The sequence below is a fragment of the Nelumbo lutea genome, chromosome 2 (genome assembly GCF_056320005.1).
Source record: "Nelumbo lutea isolate HS-2025 chromosome 2, American lotus-T2T, whole genome shotgun sequence".
NCBI classification, from domain to species: Eukaryota; Viridiplantae; Streptophyta; class Magnoliopsida; order Proteales; family Nelumbonaceae; genus Nelumbo; species Nelumbo lutea.
In genome coordinates, this window is record NC_142685.1 from 34707238 (window position 1) to 34726324 (window position 19087).

General features: G+C 35.8%; 1 protein-coding gene across 1 annotated transcript; it reads left to right on the forward strand.

The window, feature by feature from the left end:
- Positions 1–1052: 1052 nt before the first annotated feature.
- LOC148869786 (putative apyrase 1) lies at positions 1053–9936 on the forward strand. Its single transcript, XM_088969343.1, has 9 exons — positions 1053–1761; positions 3085–3213; positions 3317–3373; positions 3522–3614; positions 6007–6212; positions 6918–7009; positions 8874–9088; positions 9205–9394; positions 9510–9936. The coding sequence occupies exons 1-9, from the start codon at positions 1450–1452 to the stop codon at positions 9623–9625; spliced, it is 1410 nt and encodes a 469-aa protein (XP_088825469.1). The 5' UTR covers positions 1053–1449; the 3' UTR covers positions 9626–9936.
- The last annotated feature ends 9151 nt before the right edge of the window (positions 9937–19087 follow it).

The window sequence follows — 19087 nt, forward strand, 5'->3', positions numbered from 1 at the left end:
AGAGAAGGGCAAACTGAAACAAATATCTACAGTTTGACTGCTTTCTGCTTCCAGTTCTCTCTCTCTCTCTGCTCTTGCTGCCCTACCCTGTTCGATCTCTACTTCTTAGAGTGATCAAGATTCGATCTTGATATTGTTTCTTAGTGGAAGAAACAATTTTGAAACTGTTGTCACTACCCTGTTTGATTATGGCTGAAGAATCTAAGGTTCTTGCTGAAGAACTACTTGCTGATTTTGCCTCACCCTAAGCTATGTCATCTTCAGTGGAGAGAGGATTTGGTACTCTCTTTAGGCGTGAACACCTACATTGGGAGGAACTTTTTGCGTGGATTCCGTATCAAGTATTTCTCTCCCTAATATTGGTTTCAGATTTGATCAAGTTTGTTTCAAGAACGAACATTGAAAAGTGCAGTTTTTCTAAATTAGGGAATACGATTCCTAGATGGGATAAACAAATTTTTAAAATTTCACCCAGCCACCCTGTATGGTTCGGCCATCCATGTGATGAATCTGTAATCCCTTCAACAACTGCCCAAAATGAGTAATGAACCACACCCAAAAACCCTAGAGCTAGAGCCAAAAAGAAGAATACGGAGTAGATGGACATTGAGAGGTTTAGGGTTTCACGGAACTCTCCAACTGCAGTCTTCAAGTTTGCATTTTCATTATTTTCCTTCGATTGGCAGTCAGGCACTAGAAATTTGAGTTTGACATGCGCTTTGTATTGGCCAGTTGAGAATCAATCTCCGAATTTGGTTCACGGGGCTACAAAGGTGATGTAGAGATGAATTAGAGGATTGGATGCAACGGGAGAATGGAAAAAAACCAAGTGGGGGAATAGAAGTAATAAGAAATTACTATCACTAGGTAAAAAAAATTACATGCAGAAGGATTATTTAAGAAGCCTGACTCGCCGTTTAGGGGCAATTTGGTAACAAAAATTGTATTTACGTTGAGATGGACAACTGTTGGTCATTACTAACAATGTTCTAAGGGACGGTGAGTTTTTAAAACTGATGGTTTTGTGACGTTTTAAAAAATCATGCTGAGTTTAAATGGCGAAAAGTTATGATGAATTTTAGACAATTGTACAGAAGATATTTTAAGCAGCACGTGTCATTAAACACATGGGTCCACGTTATCTGCAGCTTATCTGGAAAGGAATCTTGCTGTATCGAGTTTCAGCATCTTCTACTGTCTGCCTCTGCATCGGACGGGGGATGTACATCAGCGCATGTACTCTGATAGGGACTGGGGGGATGAACTTAGGGAGAGAGAGAAAGATTAGCTGTTCAGCGGGCCCGGACAGCAATCTTTGTCTCTCTCGTACGACATTTTCATTCAATCCTTCTCTCCCTTATTTTATCCGTTCACCGGAAGAGGAGAGAGCTGGCCAAGTTTGCAGACTCACTGATCCATCCCCTCCCCGATCCAGACCAAGTGGAGATAATGCTGAAGCGGTCGATACAGCAAGGTTCCTTCTCCGACAGGCTGAGGGGCATAATGCTTCTCGCCTCTGTCTCGCTCCTTCTTATCTCTTTCGTTCTCTTTCTCACGCCGCGATCACCTTCCGACGGTCTCCTCTCCGTCGAATCCGACCATGTTCGTCTCGAGCGTAGGGGCTTGCTCGAGCTCCGGGAATCCAGGAATTATGCGGTAATATTTGACGCCGGAAGCTCTGGTAGCAGAGTACACGTGTTTTGCTTCGACAAAACTCTGAATCTCCTTCCCATTGGAAACGTTCTAGAGCTCTTCGTACAGGTGAGCTCGTGCTAATTTATTAGCTCATTTAGAAACTAGAATGACGTCCTGAGGTTGGCATTGTACCGCTTCTTCATTTCTTTGGCTCCTTTAGAACAACTATACTTGAACTAAAAACCTACGTCTTGTGTTTGGAACTTTGGATAACGGAATTTGCTCGTTTTAATGCAATGGGTTTAGAGAAGATTCTCGGATAACTATGGTAGACCCTATTTTTTGCATGAGAGAGAATGACGGTTCAGCCCAGGGTTTGTAGGCGTAAAGTAGGTGCCAGCTCGGAATTGATGCCAATTCACGGGCGGGCGTTGGTGATAGGGTGTAGACTATTACCATGGGTTGTTAAATTTTGAACGTTAATAGCCTTGTAGTGGAAATAAAAAATATGCATCGGTCCTATCCGTATTTTTCCGAAAAAGAAAAACCCCTTGATTTCTAGTTTCTACTGTTTTCCTGCTTCTGATTTTGACAACAGCTTTCTGCTTTCGGTCTTGTCCGCTAGGTTTTCTGTGTTAATTCAATAATATGTTTGTGTTGAGACATAGACACTTTTATCCCTTCTAAAAATCTTTTATTATCATATAAATATAATGCTGTTACTTGCCTGGCCAGTTATTGGCCCCATGGCAAGATGACCATTATATATTTTTTTTCTATTTAGAAAAAGGGTCATTTACTAGATCACCCCTATAGTTAGCCTATCCTATCCACTATAGACTATATTTTACAATAATTTTATTTAATCAACCTTTCATTATGAACTATTTGCCTTGCCCTATGAAAATAGTAAATGATCACCTATGCTAAATGGAAAATGTTTAAGGGCATGGAACATGGTTGTTTATTCCAAAATTACCCCTAAACTGAGTGGAAAATGTTCAAGAGTATGGATCCTTGTTTATTCCAAAAGTACCCCTAATACTTTTTTGACCAAATACAGAAAAATACTGATTGTCTGTGTTTTATTAGGTGTAAAAATGGTATTTTTTTTTTGTTTTTAATTTGTTTCGATTAAATTTATTTGAATGGATGTGTTGATTAAGTAAATTGATTGCAAACTACAGAGGATGTTTTAGTAAATTCATAAAATTATAGGGGTATTTTAGTAAATGACCCTTTAGAAAAATGCTCTTTTTTCTCTCTGTTTCTAGCTTCTTGCCCTGTTATCTGAATGCTGCCTGTTTTCACTTATTTTAGGCCCCACAATTAGAGATTAATGAGGATGTTTTCATGTCAACATTTATGAGGCCCATCCTATGATTTACGTGCATATATTGATCTAGTGTGCATGTTTTTCCAAGTCTATTATGTTCATTGTTGTTGCAGACAAAACCAGGTTTGAGTGCATATGCCAATGCTCCCGAGAAGGCTGCAGATTCTCTGCTATCTCTTTTGCAGCAGGCAGAAAATGTTGTTCCTAAAGAGTTGCGTAACAAGACACCGGTCAGAGTTGGGGTGTGTATTTTATGATATCTTTTGTTATAAAATATTTAATCTATGCAATTCTTCCATACCTGTTACCTGTTGTCCACTCTGATTGACTCCAATGTATATTCAGGCAACGGCAGGCCTGAGGGCATTGGAAGGTGATACTTCAGATAGAATTTTGCAAGCGGTAAATCTCATGTTTTTCCCCTTTCTTTTTATGAATTATGTGTGTAGATGCATGTGTTTATATTGCCTTTTTTTTTTTTTTTTTTTTTTTTATAAACACTTGAATATGTACCCCCTCCCCTCATGGCTTAAAATACTTTGTTCCTTAGGTCAGGGATTTGCTTGTCAACAAAAGTTCCTTGAAGTCAAAACCAGAGTGGGTCACTGTTCTGGGTGGAACTCAGGAAGGTACCTATCAGTGGGTATGCTGTTTTGAACTTCACTCTACATACATTCATACCTTGAGATCATACATACAGAATCATAGATTGCAAAAACAAACTACCTCGTGGACGATGAAGGAATAATTATTCTGTTCTAGATGAAATCCTGCTATACAATCTTAAATGTAACGATGATTGACCTTGGGAGGCTGTAAAGAGAGGATTATGAATCTTTATGACTTCTTTCTTTCTTTAGGTGCATAGCCCTTTTCAAGATTCATTTAATTTCTCAGTCCTTAGTAATCCGTAGAGTTCATCATTTGGATTGGTGTTTTCTTTTTCCAGTTTTCTATTCTCAATTTTCATTCCTTATAAATCAAGGTATTAATTATTAGTTATATTAGTTATTTAAACAAATTTACTTGGAGCATGTACCACAACATCAATTGTGGTGAGAAGTCACAAAGGTTCCTGCACCTTTTTGGGCGAAGATAGGTAAAGAAGTTAGTAGTATAAAAATAGTAGAGGCAATGAAGAAGACAACAAATAACATTGTTTTCTTTTAAGTGACTAAATGAAAGTGGAAAAAACTAAAGGAATTGATGTCTATAAGTTATGGTACATATGCACAACCGAATTAAGGATTCCAAAAAAAGTCAACAGCCAAAAAAAGAGGAAGAGAGAGTTTCTTTGAACATTTAGACTGGACAACCAACTTATGATCTCCTCAACAACTACATTGATTACCCTGATACCCCCCATCCAGATTTCTTTTTTGATAAATTATTCTAGAGTGCCTTTCAAGCCAGATAGCCCAAAGAGTTGCCAAAGGGACAACCGGCCATTAAACATTTGCCTTTTTTGTTCACCCCAAAGATGCGCCATTCTGCTAATAAAGCTGAAACAAAACAGGGGGAGCACCAGTGGAAGGAAATAACCTTGCTGAAGTGCCACCAGATTCTAGAAGAGAAACTGCAGTGAAGGGGTGGCTATATGTCTTGGGTTCTGGGTTGACATGACATGTCAGGAAGATTTGCTCCCTCTGTCACCAGCATTTCTTTGGTTAGACTTTTCTCCCATGCTATCACTCAGGTAAAGAACTTGGTATTTAAGGGGGCCGCATTGCCCCAAGTAGTCTTACTTGGGAAGGAGGAACTGGTAGGTCTGATCAGACCATGCTAGAAAGACTAACTGAAAATAAACCTGATTTGAGACCATTTTGAGCACCTGGATTGGAGTCTCGTAAGTACTTTTACTTCTGGCAGATTTTTCTTCATTATGCCCAAGCAGACACGGCGACATTCTTGTTCTTTATCATATCCAATAAAAAGTGAAAGTTATCATCATCATCATCATCATCCATGCCTTATCCCAACTATATGGGGTCGGCTACATCAATCCTGTTTCGCCAATCCATTCTATTTAATGCCATATATATCCATTGTTAAATTATTAGTGCTTTAATCATTTCTTACTACTTCCACCCATGTCCTTTTTGGTCTACCCCTAGACCTTCTAGCCCCTTCAACTTGTATAACAAATCACTTCTTCTAACAGGTGCTGTTGATGGTCTTCGAACCGGCTTATAGGTATAGGAACCTAGGAGTATGGTCAACTTCATTCCTGATCCTATCCTTTCTAGTTTTTCCACTCATCCATCTTAGCATTCACATTTCTGCCACACTCATTTTTTGGACATGTTGTTTCTTGACTGTTAAACACTCTACTCCACACAGCATAGATGCATAGCTGGCCTTATAACCGTTTTACAGAATTTTCCTTTTAATCTAAGCAGTACTTGCCTGTTACATAAAAGTTCAGATACACCCCGCCATTTTTCCCATCCTTTTCTAGTTCTTTGGGTGACATGCCTCTCAACTTCGCCAGTGTGAGCTTGTCTTACATTACTGGACCCAAGCCTGGATAAAGGGGGAGGGTGTGTCAGGTAGGCAGCTGGCGCTAAAACTTTTGCCAAACCTAAACCTTAATGAATAAAAGGGAAAGTTACCAATGAAAAATGTTTTTCTTTTAATGCACCTTTTTTTTACATCTTTGTACTTATTATTAATATTTTTTTTATTATTCTTAAAAAATTCAGGTTCTTTTACCCATTCATTCTCTTGCAATTCATGAGATATTATCAACATAAGTTTCCATTAGCCAAAAAAGCATAAGTTTCCCTATTCCCAACATTTATAATCTTTAAGGAATTACATATCAATGATGTATTCCTGCTTGCTGTATACTCTCTTCTGCATCTTAGGCTCAGTTTGGAAAGAGTACAAATACAAATATGAGAGTACAAAACCTTGTATTTTGTATGTATTTGTACTGTACATATTTGTATTTGTACTCTTTCCAAACTGAGGCTTAATAGTTTTCATTGGTTATAGTTTTATATTATTTTCTGAAATTGCTTCTAAATGTACAGGCTACCATAAACTATCTACTAGGAAGATTGGGAAAGAAATACCCAGATACAGTGGGAGTAATTGATCTTGGAGGTGGATCTGTCCAAATGGCATATGCAATCTCAGAGAAGGCTGCTGAAAAGGCTCCAGCTGTAAAGAATGGGGAGGATTCATATGTGAAAGAACTGTTTCTTAAAGGAACCAAATATTATCTTTATGTCCACAGGTTTTCCATCTTCCTATGCTAATTGCTGTTATGATTCTTGGGTTAGTTATTTTTTAATAAACAACATTAAAGTGGATTTCATTATGGATATGAAAAAAACCCTTGCAATCCAAAACGTGGATAGCAGGTTACAAACAAAAACAGTAGTATGCTCTGTATTCTCAATATAGAAATTCAATCTTCTCCCAGTTCTGGAGTGTCCCATGCAAGTTTATCTGTTGTGACCCTTTTTCTTGATATCTGCCAAAGAATTTGCAGGTCTAGTGATCCACTTGAATGACCAATTCAAGTTAGTAGCTAGAGCCCTTACTTCCCTAACCAAGAATCCTAGTACCCATGGTGCATCTTCATCTGAAGTTATCTACTTAATCACCACCAGACAATCACCTTCAACATGTAATTCTTTCTAGTCAGCTGTTGAAGAAAATTTTAACACTTGTTTTCGTGCTAACAGTTCTGCATTTAACAAGTTTCCAACACCAATAGGCCCTAAGAAGCTAGATAGAGTTTTTCTCCTATCATTTCTGATTACTTGAATGGCAAATTTTTCATATTAGATACATTGGTTATTTTGAAAGACAATTTTTTTTTTTTTTTTTACTTTGTTTTGAATGAAACCTTATATTTTGAATTATTGTGGCTTTGATTTTTTGAAAATGACCTGTTAAATATGTGCCTCTTTACATGTTGCATTTTGTATTGCAGTTACTTGAACTATGGTTTATTAGCAGCCCGAGCAGAGATTCTGAAGGCTGTGGGAGGCTCTAAAAATCCATGCATTTTGAATGGCTATCATGGTACTATGTATATCTTCATTTCCCATATATCTTTGATGCAGGGCTACTGCTGTGGTTTTTCAATAGTTAGTATTTTTATTTTTTTGAGTCATTAGTAGCTTTCCTAATTGCACTGGGATTGGGTTTTCCTAGTTACATTAGTAGCAGGTTTTCCTAAATATTCTAGGAGTTGGTTGTTCTAATTGGTTGAGTTATTTTAGCAAGTAAAATTTATTTTAGTAGGTCAGAGCCATGGACTTGTACATAATACCCTAATGGGGTAGGGGGTTGGGCAGCTGCTGCTGCCTAGGGGTCCTTTCATTGTCTTTGGATTACATGTTACACAAATAGAGTAAGTTTTCTATGCTATTAAAGTAATAGTAACCGATAAAAAAAAACAGAATGAATGAAAGAAAGAAAGAAAGAAAGAAAGAAAGAAAAAAGAGACCATATAGTTACCATCTTGTCTCTGCCTGATCTAGGCATCTAGCATATAACAAGCTTAACAACTAAAATAGCCAAGTCCATAACGTCAATGCTTCCTCATCATTTTACCTTGGTGAATGAAGCCTTGGCTCATTATGTTTTGAATTATTGCGGTCATTAAATGATGAATCTCCACTGAATGTCATCTCAATGATCTCGTCAAGCAAGATGAACTTCCTGACCTTCCATTATGCCTACTATTTGAGAACCTTATGGTCCATCCTACTATTATTTCAAGAACAGCTTGTTTCTCCCCTCCTTCAAAGAGACGGTTAAATGTGAGGAAATGTATTGATTATCCATTCTTTGGAGTAATTGGGATAATTATGTGAATAATTGTGGCAGCCAGAAACTATAATGGCAATTAAGAGGGGATGATTACTGCTCGTTGTCTTCCAATTTTGAAATACTTTTATTCTTGTTCTTTAGGTTTAAAGTATATATTGATATGATATATCATCTTTGTATCCATTGCCATGCATATTGGTATGATTTGCCTCCATATTGTACTATATCAATGGATATGGTCCCATACACATCAATATGGAAGCGTATTGGTGCCTAGTTTGACGAAGCTGTATATTGAACACTTTTGGTTTGTTTTTGAACTTTAATAAAAATTGAAATAGAGTTGTAGTTATAAAAAATGAAATAAATAACTTAATATTTATTTTTTCCTAAAAAGTTATTAAAAACTAAATATTATAAAAATAATTTATTTTGTTTAATGATTTATATGTTTTATTTTACATATAACTTATATGTTAAAAATGAAAATATATTTATTATTTATATAGAAGTGCTAAATAAATGAATTTTCCAACAAATTAATAAAAATTAAAAATTATAATTATAAAAACAAAAATAAATAATTTAAGATTTAATTTTCCCCAAAAATTTAATAAAACTGAAAGTTATAAAGATAATTTATTTTATCTACCTTAAATGGTTGTGTAAAATAAAACAATTATTTGTTACAAATGAAAACATGTTTGTTATTTTAAAAATATAGTTATATAAATAAAATTTCCCACAAATTTAATAAAATTGAAATAGAGTGATAATTATTGTATGATGCGTACATGTTCTAAAGGCCTGATATTTTTTATTGTAATGTTTCTCTTCATATAACCTATTAAAGTGTGCATTTCTCGTCTGTTTACCTTATTCATATATGATTCAGATTTATATTTATTTATTAATATATTTATATGATTTGTATGCATTTCCTAGCGTATCTAAGCGTTTCCATATTTTTTGTTTGTATCCATGTGTTTCCAAAATGTATTCGTATCCATATATGAACTATCTGACAATACTTGGTACCGATATTTTGATCCTTGGTTTCAAATGGTTGCTCCAAAAAACTAATAGATGATGTCCTCTTTTCTTCTTCAAGGGTCTTACAAATATGGGGGTCATGTATATGAAGTATCAAGCTCTGCATCTGGTTCCAACATTAACGAGTGCAGAGGGGCTGCTTTTAAGGCTCTCAAAGTTAATGAATCATGTACACACATGAAGTGCATGTTTGGCGGAGTATGGAATGGTGGTGGTGGGGTTGGACAGAAAAATTTATTTGTTGCCTCATTTTTCTTTGACAGGGCTGCTGAGGTAATTAGACATTCATAATCTAGACCCATGAGAACTCCTATAATCATCATCATCATCATCATAATCACATTTGTTGCTTTGTGTTAATGCTGACTGGATCGTGTTTCTATACACAGGCTGGTTTTATAGATTCCAACAAGCCAGTTGCCAAAGTCCGCCCTGTGGATTTTGAGGAGGCTGCAAAACGTGCTTGTGAAACTAAACTTGCTGATGCTGAGTCTATCTATCCGCTTGTTGAGAAGGATAACTTGCCTTATCTATGTATGGACCTTGTCTATCAGTTCACATTGCTTGTAGATGGGTTTGGTACGTTAAATTTACAGATCATCCACTGTTGAAATTTCATTCTTACTTTTCTCTGGCAAGCATTATTTAAGGATTCTAATATTCTCATATTGGCTACTGTTATTCCCTTGGACAGCTCTAGATCCTTGGCAGGAGATCACATTAGTGAAGCAAGTGAAGTATGGGAATTCCCTGCTTGAAGCAGCTTGGCCATTAGGCAGTGCCATAGAAGTTGTATCATCATCAACATAACCGGAACCTTGCATTAGTTTGGAAACTTTTGGTTCACAGATTTCTTTCGCTTTGACGCGTACAATTTCTCGGGATGACTGGCGATTCTTGTTTAAAAGCCTTCAGAGATTGAGACTGTTTTAGTTCATTTTTGGATAAGCCTCTCCGTTGGCAGCAGAGAGTGGATATTATAAAGTTTATTTTTTTTTATTACAGTTAAACTCAAATTGGATATCTGATATGATATTCAAATTTGAGAATCATAATCTTGAAAATCCGATGGATCCTTATCAAATTCAGATCAATTGAATTTCTTATCGAATTGGATCCGATATTACCCTTTACTGAATCCAATCCATTTGCATTCCTACACATAAAATAGCCTTAGAAGTGACGTGAGTTGATCCTTTAATTCAAGGTTATCTCATCAAGTGATATGCAAGAATTGAGAAAGCTAGGTCATTGCAGAAGCACAAAGAAATGAAATGAAATATTTTTATATGGGTTTTGAATTTTATCTAAATTTTGGTCTCATTGATGTTTGTTGGTAAATACTTATATATATATATATGTGTGTGTGTGTGTGCGCTAGCAGCATCAATGAGGAAATGATCTAAAAGTGTAAAGAATTCAAGAAAATTACCAATGGGAATGCTATACTTGAAGAGTCTGAGGTACACAATTTCGTTTTGGTTGCACCAATGAGAAGTAAATGAGTAGACAAGATAATCCATGGTTTTCAAAAAGGAACCGGTGGTCGAACCAGTCAGGGGGTCCGGTTATCGGTTCAAACGGTCTGACCGTTCAACCTGAATGACCAACCCATTTTAACAAAAAAATTAACAAAATTAAAAAATTGAAAAACGGTCAAAACTGTTTGAACGGTTTGAATGGTTCGAATGGTTAATCAGACAGTTCAATGGTTTACTGACCAAAATCAATGGTTTTTAGGGAAAAAGCGGTTTTGAAGGAAAATGGAACCAGTCAAGTGACCGGTTTCCGGTTTTTCTGATTCGACTGTTCGATTCGGTCCGGTTTTGAAAACAATGAGATAATCTACAACAAGAACTCTATCAACTGTGTAAGGAGTTTCATTTTCCTAGGAAAATAGAGGAGAATCACTTGGTGTATATGATTAACGAAAATAAATGCTCATTTGTTCTATTATTTATATTATTTTTAGGTTTAAGTTATAATCTGCATTGGAGCAAGTAACTAGCTAGTGGGAGCCAACCTTTTGTGCCACTAGTTATTTCTTGTTTAGTATATAATTAGCTGGTGAACCGGTTAACTGCTTCACTTGATCGATTTTTCACTTTTTGTTGTAATTTTCATGCAAATATATATATATTTTTCTATTCTTTCCCTAATTTAAAGAAAGAACCAATTAATATTTCATCATCAACAAAACAAATGCCTACAATAACATTTCAACAAAATTTATCTACATACAACCAAATAAACCAAACAACTAATAGTTATTCTAAAAATACATCAATCTTCAATATTCAAAACTTCTAATAAACCAAGCACAAATAATTGGAAATAATTAGGTATTTATAATATATTATAAATAGACTAATTAGCTGGGTTAATCACAGGGTTTTTCTTATGTTAATCTAGATCAAACTGAAAAATTGAATCTCTGAGAAAACCAAATTGATCGGTTCAAATACCTAGATTTTTTCAATTTGGATTGTCAGTTTTGAATCGGATTTTTATGAGCACACCTAAAGGAATCTGAACAGGTGCATCTAATTCTCCCAACAAAGGCTGAAATCATAGAGCCTCAAACAGACCATGTGCCATAAGGCCCATAACCCAATACTCTGCCTCAAGATTCACATTAGACTTTTTGCCACCACACCATTTCTTACTCTTCTAGGGTACCATATTTTAATTTTGCCCACAGAAGCACAATATCTTGAATAAATCTTTTATTATCAGAGACCCATCCCAGTTTGCATCAATTGTAGACCTCTCTACCTTCAAATGATCATGCCTCTTATACAAAATTCCTTTATCTGGATTTCCCTCTAGGTAAGTTAGAATTCAATCCACTGCAGCAATGTGTGAAGTACAAGAACATGCATGTATTGGCTTACGATACTAATCACATAAAATATATCTAACGAAGTCATACAACCATAGAGAAGTCTCCCTAGGCTACAAATCTCTAATACATAACATTATCCTCCAACATACTAACTCCCCCTCAGTAGCAAGTCTTATGACCATGATCAATAACTTGTCTCTAAGTAATTCCAACACATAATACCTCTAGGAGATTTAGGGTCTATTTGGTTTTCAGTCAGAATTGGAATTGGAATTCTTTGAAATCGGAATCAAATGGTTTATTCCCATAGCTTGTTTGGTTCAGACAGGAATGGGATTGAGAATTAAAATCAGCAAGAATGAGGTTTCATTTCCAAGGGAGGGGTAGGAAATGACCATTCCCTCAAATGGGGAAATGCCATTCCAACAGGAATGAGAATGAGATTCTGATTCTGCTCAACCAAACAGTTGGAATTGGGATAACCCATTCCGATTCTGAATCTGCTCAGAAGTAAAGTCTGTTTGGGACTCCTCAAAATTGATCCTCTGTGATACTTTCTTAAATCGGTGAAACTAAGCATAAAGTGATTGTTGCAAGCCATACAACACCTTGTATCCGCTGCCATGGGAAGGCCCTGCCAAACGGACACTAATTGGACTAATGCAATAAGTCATATCAGCCCATGCATTGCTTCCAATTTCCTTAAGGGAAGTTCTATTTCCTGAGCAAGAGATCTTATTTGGATAAGATATACCTTGGTCTGAATTTGTCCCTGTTAAATTTTCGATTCAAACTGAAGTTTATATGTTGGAACCATAGATAAACTAGGTATATGTTTGATGTATGGTTTGGAAGCACCGTTTTTTGAAAAAACAATGTCTTTTTTTTATCTGTTTGGAAACATTGTTGCCAGGTAGGATGTTTCCTAGAGAAAAAAGCAACACTTTCTATTTGGTACCAGTGTTCCATGTCTGTTTTCAGCACTGGTACCCATCATAGGAAATCCATGTCACTGCCACATCACGTCCTCATTTGGCAGCAATGAGCTGCAATCTGAGAAAACACCAAATTTGGCATTGCTCCAAACCACGCATTTCTCGATTTCCTATGCATGGCTTGGAACACGGTTTTTTTTTTTATTTTTTTTTATGAAAAAACGGTTCCAAACAAATAGGCATTTCCTGGAGCACCGTTTTTCTGATGTAGCATTGGTGGGTCAATGTTTTCTGAAGCAACGACATCGATGCCAAACAGACGATAGATTAAACATAATGAGAATATTATATATTAACAATAAAATGAATAAAAAAAAACTTTGATATAATGTCATGGATAAAATGACTTAAATATTAACTTCTATAGAACTTAAGCCTATGACCCTTCAGTAAAAAACTAAAAGCACAACCCTCAAACCAACTTCAGTAATAAATTGTAAGATTATTGATGGATTCATATCTTACTGGTTTCAGATTTGAGTGCATTAATTTTGATCCAATTATAAAGGGATTGAATTTTGATGAGCTTAATTGGGAGGATAAACATAGCCCTAATGTTCAACCTAAGATACTGTCCAGCCCATCTCAACCTAAAGCTTAGATTCCTGTAGGCACAACACAAGTTGTTGCACCTTTTTTCCTAAGTTCTTTTAGATATAATTCGTAGAGCAATAAGGAGTTGATGATGTGATGACGCCAAAACTAGGGACCATTTTCAAGGTTCAAAGTATCAATATATACGCCAAAACTAGGACATAAATCCTTGACCATATGTTTTCGGTTTGTGTTCAATACATTCAATCATTCGCCATATGAAAGAATAGAAAAAAAGGTCTGTTATTAATTTCTTTACTTTGTAGTAATTGAAAAGGTCTATTGGTTGTTTAGAGTGATGCAACCCAGAGGGTTAATTGGTGGGCATTCTTAAGTTTGATATGAATGGAATCAAGGGGTCTTCCAACTCGATGTCAGTCAGCCTAAGAATACTTTTCAAAATAGCGCTCGATGAATGTTCTAAGCCTCTTTGATATGCTTTTCCAATCCCAAGGTATACTTTGATCTTTAGGCTTTGTTTGTTTGCAGTTCAACCAGAAGAAAATTAAATTTGTACCCCGTCAGTTCAGATTTGTTGGTGAAAGGACTCTCCTCAATTTGGGGTTGATTTTCATGGGTTTTGTATGGCTAATAAGGGTTTAAATTTCATTTTTCAACTTATGGCATTCATCCGTGTTATGACTGACACCATGGTAGTACTTACAGTACTTGTCTTGGTTCCCCTTTCTTGGGTTCTTTTTCATCTTGGAGGGATATTGCATGAACTCTTGGTTCTTGACCTGCACAAGGATATAGGTCAAGTAGTGTTAAGGGAAGTATAGCTCTCATATGATGGTGTAATCTGTTTAGATTTGTCCTTTTTATGTAAGCTGCCAGGCCTTGACTTATTTTTGTCCTTCATCTTCTTGTATGCCCATTTACTAGCCTCAGCCTCTTTTGCATTGATATATTTCTTTGCTTTTGATAAGAACTTTACCATGTTAAAATGTGGCCTCTTTGCAAGTGAGAAGTTGAAGGATGAGGGTGCCAAGGGATTGATCGAGATCTTTGACTTCAACGGCCTCGTCGTTAAAGCATTATATATAGTTATGGAGGGATTTCTTGGATTTTTGCTTAATTTCCATGAGCATGACTAAGGTCTTTTGGTAGTGTTAGTTGTTGAAGAAATGGGAGAGGATGAGGTCTGCAAACTAGTCCCAAGAGGTGATGGACCGAGCTGGGGGACTTGAGAACCATCATAAAGCAGCCCTCTTAACTCTTAAGCGTGGCTTGGAAATCTTGACACATCAGGGCGTCAGAGAATTTGTAAAGGAACATGATAGCATATAAACTCTTTATTTGGCCTTTCGGGTAGGGGTGTAAATGGATATGATTTGATTTGAGATCCGATCCTATTTTGTCGGATTCAAATAACCCCAGTTCGTATCTTTAGATTGGATCGAATCAGATAATAGGATCCGATTAGAAATCGGATTGGATTTGGATCACCCCTACCTGATCTGATATATATGCTATATATTTATTTATATAAATATATATAATACATATATGTATGTTATTTATGTATAAATATATTATTTATATTATACTTTTGTAAAATTGTAAAATCATTTATATTTTTTATGAAAAACATGTATATATATGATGAAAATAATTAAAAAACACTTGTACTTTTGTTTTTCTTTATTTAAATTGGTACATTTTATTTTTATTTTAATAATTTATCAAATTTTAAAGAAAACAAATCGGATCAGATAAGATCTGAATATCTAACTTCCCGATTGGATTCAAATTCAGATCGATATATATCTGTCAGATCCGATTGGATCGAACATGCAATTAATAGTAGGGGTGCAAATGGATTGGATCATGACCCGGTCCGATCCTATTTGGTCGAATTCGGATCACTCATGTTTAGATCTTCAGATCAAATAATAGGACTCGATAAAAAATCAGATCGGATTCGGATCACCCCTACCTGATCCGACATATGTTATGTATTTATAAATATAAATATATATCATACATATATATACATGTTAATTATTTATATTGTAATTTATAAATTTGTTATATTATTTATTTTTTATAAAAAACCTGTATATATATGATGAAAATAATTAAAAGAGCATTTGAAAATTTTGTTTTTTGTTTATTTAAATTGGTATATTTTACTTTTTAATAATTTATTAATTTTTAAAGAAAATAAATCGAATTGGATCAAATTCAAAGATCCAACTTACCAATAGAATTCAAATTTAAATTGAGGCCTATAAGATCTGATTGGATCAGATCCAATATGAACAATGTCAAATCAAATTTAAATATACCCTGATTCAAATCCAATATAATCTATTTGTATCGCTACTTTCGGGTCAATAATTCCATCACGAATGGCGCCCAACTCGGCCACAGGCTTCGAATTTTCAATCTTAATTCCGCAGTGAAACGTCGACTACGCCACTACGGATAACGGATGTATCCCGACCCAAATCTGGATGATTTTGGGAGAGACTCCTCCAACTTAATGGTTTAAGCTTAGCTATGACAAAGCGGAGGGTGATCAATCAATTATGTGGACGGCTACTATAATGGAAAGATGGTGTGTGGAAATATCTTTTTCATTGGCTGAATTATAAGCTATTTATGCTGTGACAAATACTTCTCTCCGGCCATCATTGAGTCTAGCCTTGTGTCAATTATCACCGGCTCCCCAATAATTATCTCTCACAGTTATAAGGAGGTTAGGTCCCGCTGATTTGTTAGCTAATAAGATTGTTTTAAACAAAAAATTTAAGTCTAAATTTTTATTGTTATGTTAATCATGTTCATACTGTACCTATCTGCCTTTGAAAACGATGTAAATATTTATGTTGATTTGATTTTATCAGGAGGAATGTAAATCAAAATCAATGTAAAATTCCATTTTGGCATTTGAATAAAATAAAGTTTTACATGATAAATGAATATAAATATATTCATTTATATACATATTTTACGGTGTAATATAAAACATCATCATGTACTTTTACACCAATTAACACACCCTAAATATATATACACATATTTTATAATATAAATATATAAATATATTTATGGGGCCGGAGGGTCTGATTTTCTGCTTTTAGTTTGTCGTTTTTTATCAATCTCTTAAAATATATAAAATACATGGGTCCACGTTATCTGCAGCATCGATTTCACGCACCCTAAGGATATGTATGGGCCCTCAGTGGAGGTTCTGATTTTCTGCTTTTAGTTTGTGGTCTTTTATTCAATTTCTTTTAAATTAAAAAAATTAAAGAAATTATCTAAAATTCATCCTGACTTTTCACTCTTTCTTTTAAATTCATCGTAGCTTTTCAGAACATACAAAAACCACCATGTCAGTAGATAAATTAACGGATGTTATTAAATTACAATTTTACCCTTTGTTAATGTTTCCAGCTGCCCGTCTGGTTTGGTTGTAGACCCACAACAACTAGATGAGATCATCAGCACTACTGAAAACTTGGGCCGTCCAATCCAGATTCTTCTCCTGGACGGTCCTGCTTTGATCTGGACTTTTGTTTTTCCACATCCGTATATGAATCCGAATCTGGATTCTGAAATCTGATACAGTTCGCTTTTAACAAGGTGGTTCCTGGTTTGGTGCCTTCAACCGTTTAGCATCAGGATTGCCATCAAGGTCATTTACTCCAGACTTTTGTCCCTGATGTTTCTTAAGTTTCTAGACGCATTTTTTGATGTTAGCTTCTCACATTCCTCCCGTAAACGTTCCAACTCTTCTCTAATTGTACTGTTATCCTCTTTCAATGTTTCCACACGACCTGCAAGTTCTTCACACTCAGCTTGCTTACTGAGTGTGGATGTTAAAATTAGGAATAAAATCATTACCTAAGGACCGGTAGGCATCGCAACAAAATAGAGAAGCATTCAACCCATAGAGGAAGAGCCTGAAGTCATTTGAGGATAGACGGATTGAGCCAGATGAATTTCTTGGTATATGTATCAGCATTGAGTGGATGTATCGAGAAGAGGAGGTTGCTTGAAGTGTTGGACAAGATTCTATAGAGCATCAAAGTTCAAGGGACATGAAGCACCAACGAGAATTCTTTATGGGATACAACTGTTAGGCAGTGTATGTTTTTAGTTCCACTTAGTTTGACGTACGTTATGACATTTTATTATAAATGAGTAAAGTATATATTTGATTCATTTATATTGGTTTGTTTTTGTGTAATATCCTTAAATTAGACACTTATAAGACTTGTGTTAGTTTAGAATTTTCACAACCGTTGGATAGATTTGGGGAGATTTATCTTGCCAAGGCTGATACTGATGTGCCGCCAAGTTGGTTGGGGTGGGTTGTCTCAGTTGTTAGGGTGAGACCTGAAGTACATACAATGTGGCTTTGCTTGAAACCCTAAACCAGACCAAATTCCAGTATTGCCCTGTACCTTAGAGATAGATGGGCAAAATTGAAATGTTACACCTGACCCCCTAGACTCGATTATGGTACTGCACTAGGTGTCGGATTGGGCTGTCTTTGATATGCCAATCAATGAGATCCATAAAGGGGGTCAAAACCTAAGTATATTGGGATAGTCCGAGAATTCACCTGAGTGGGTGATCATAGTGACAGGATCAGCCCCTTTGTCGGACAAAATGAATGATCGGGGAATGGTTTCTCTCTGATGGAAACCTAAACTATCGGTAGTTGATTTCAAAGTGTTGAAATTTGTTTTGCAATATATGGTTTCACAAAATATTTGCAAAATGTTTTAATTTTCGGGATCCATGTGACTAGAGAGTGCAACATTGTACCTTATAGCCGAGGGAGAGGTCCTCTCTTGTTGGGTAGTGTTTGATCATTATGGACTGAGATGTTAAGTGCAAGACCATTTAAGGATAATAAACCTGATGGACTAATCTCACGTCTGCCTACAGTCCTTGGGCCTTCATAAGATGGCTGGACCCAATGACCATTTAGTGTAAATGTTGGGCCCATTAAGAGCCCATATTGATGGACTCAGGGGTTCGCTGTATTCAGTAGTGAATTCGGCCAGGCCTTGTAACAGAGGATAGGATGAGCCCATGTGGCTAATGTGGAGATCAATGATAGGGTCTCACACCATACAAAGAGAGCCAAGCTAGCTAGTAGTAAAAAGGAAGTGAGCCTGAAAGCTTAATGAGCCTAAATCCCATTTCGAATTAGGTTAATTGGATTAATTAAATAGGAGCGAATCTGAGTATGGATCAACAGATAAGGATAAGAGAATAAATCTTATCCACTTAAAGAGTCTAGATCCAAATAGAGATTTGGATAAAGAAACTTCTAATTTGATTAGGAGTAGCTGATCTTGATCTACAGATAAGATAAGGGACTTTCCTTATCACTTAAAGAGTTCAGATCCAAATAAAGATTTGGATAAAGAAATTCCTAATAAAATTAGGAGATTGACTATTTAAGGGTTATATATAAAGAGAAGGGCAAACTGAAACAAATATCTACAGTTTGACTGCTTTCTGCTTCCAGTTCTCTCTCTCTCTCTGCTCTTGCTGCCCTACCCTGTTCGATCTCTACTTCTTAGAGTGATCAAGATTCGATCTTGATATTGTTTCTTAGTGGAAGAAACAATTTTGAAACTGTTGTCACTACCCTGTTCGATTATGGCTGAAGAATCTAAGGTTCTTGCTGAAGAACTACTTGCTGATTTTGCCTCACCCTAAGCTATGTCATCTTCAGTGGAGAGAGGATTTGGTACTCTCTTTAGGCGTGAACACCTACATTGGGAGGAACTTTTTGCGTGGATTCCGTATCAAGTATTTCTCTCCCTAATATTGGTTTCAGATTTGATCAAGTTTGTTTCAAGAACG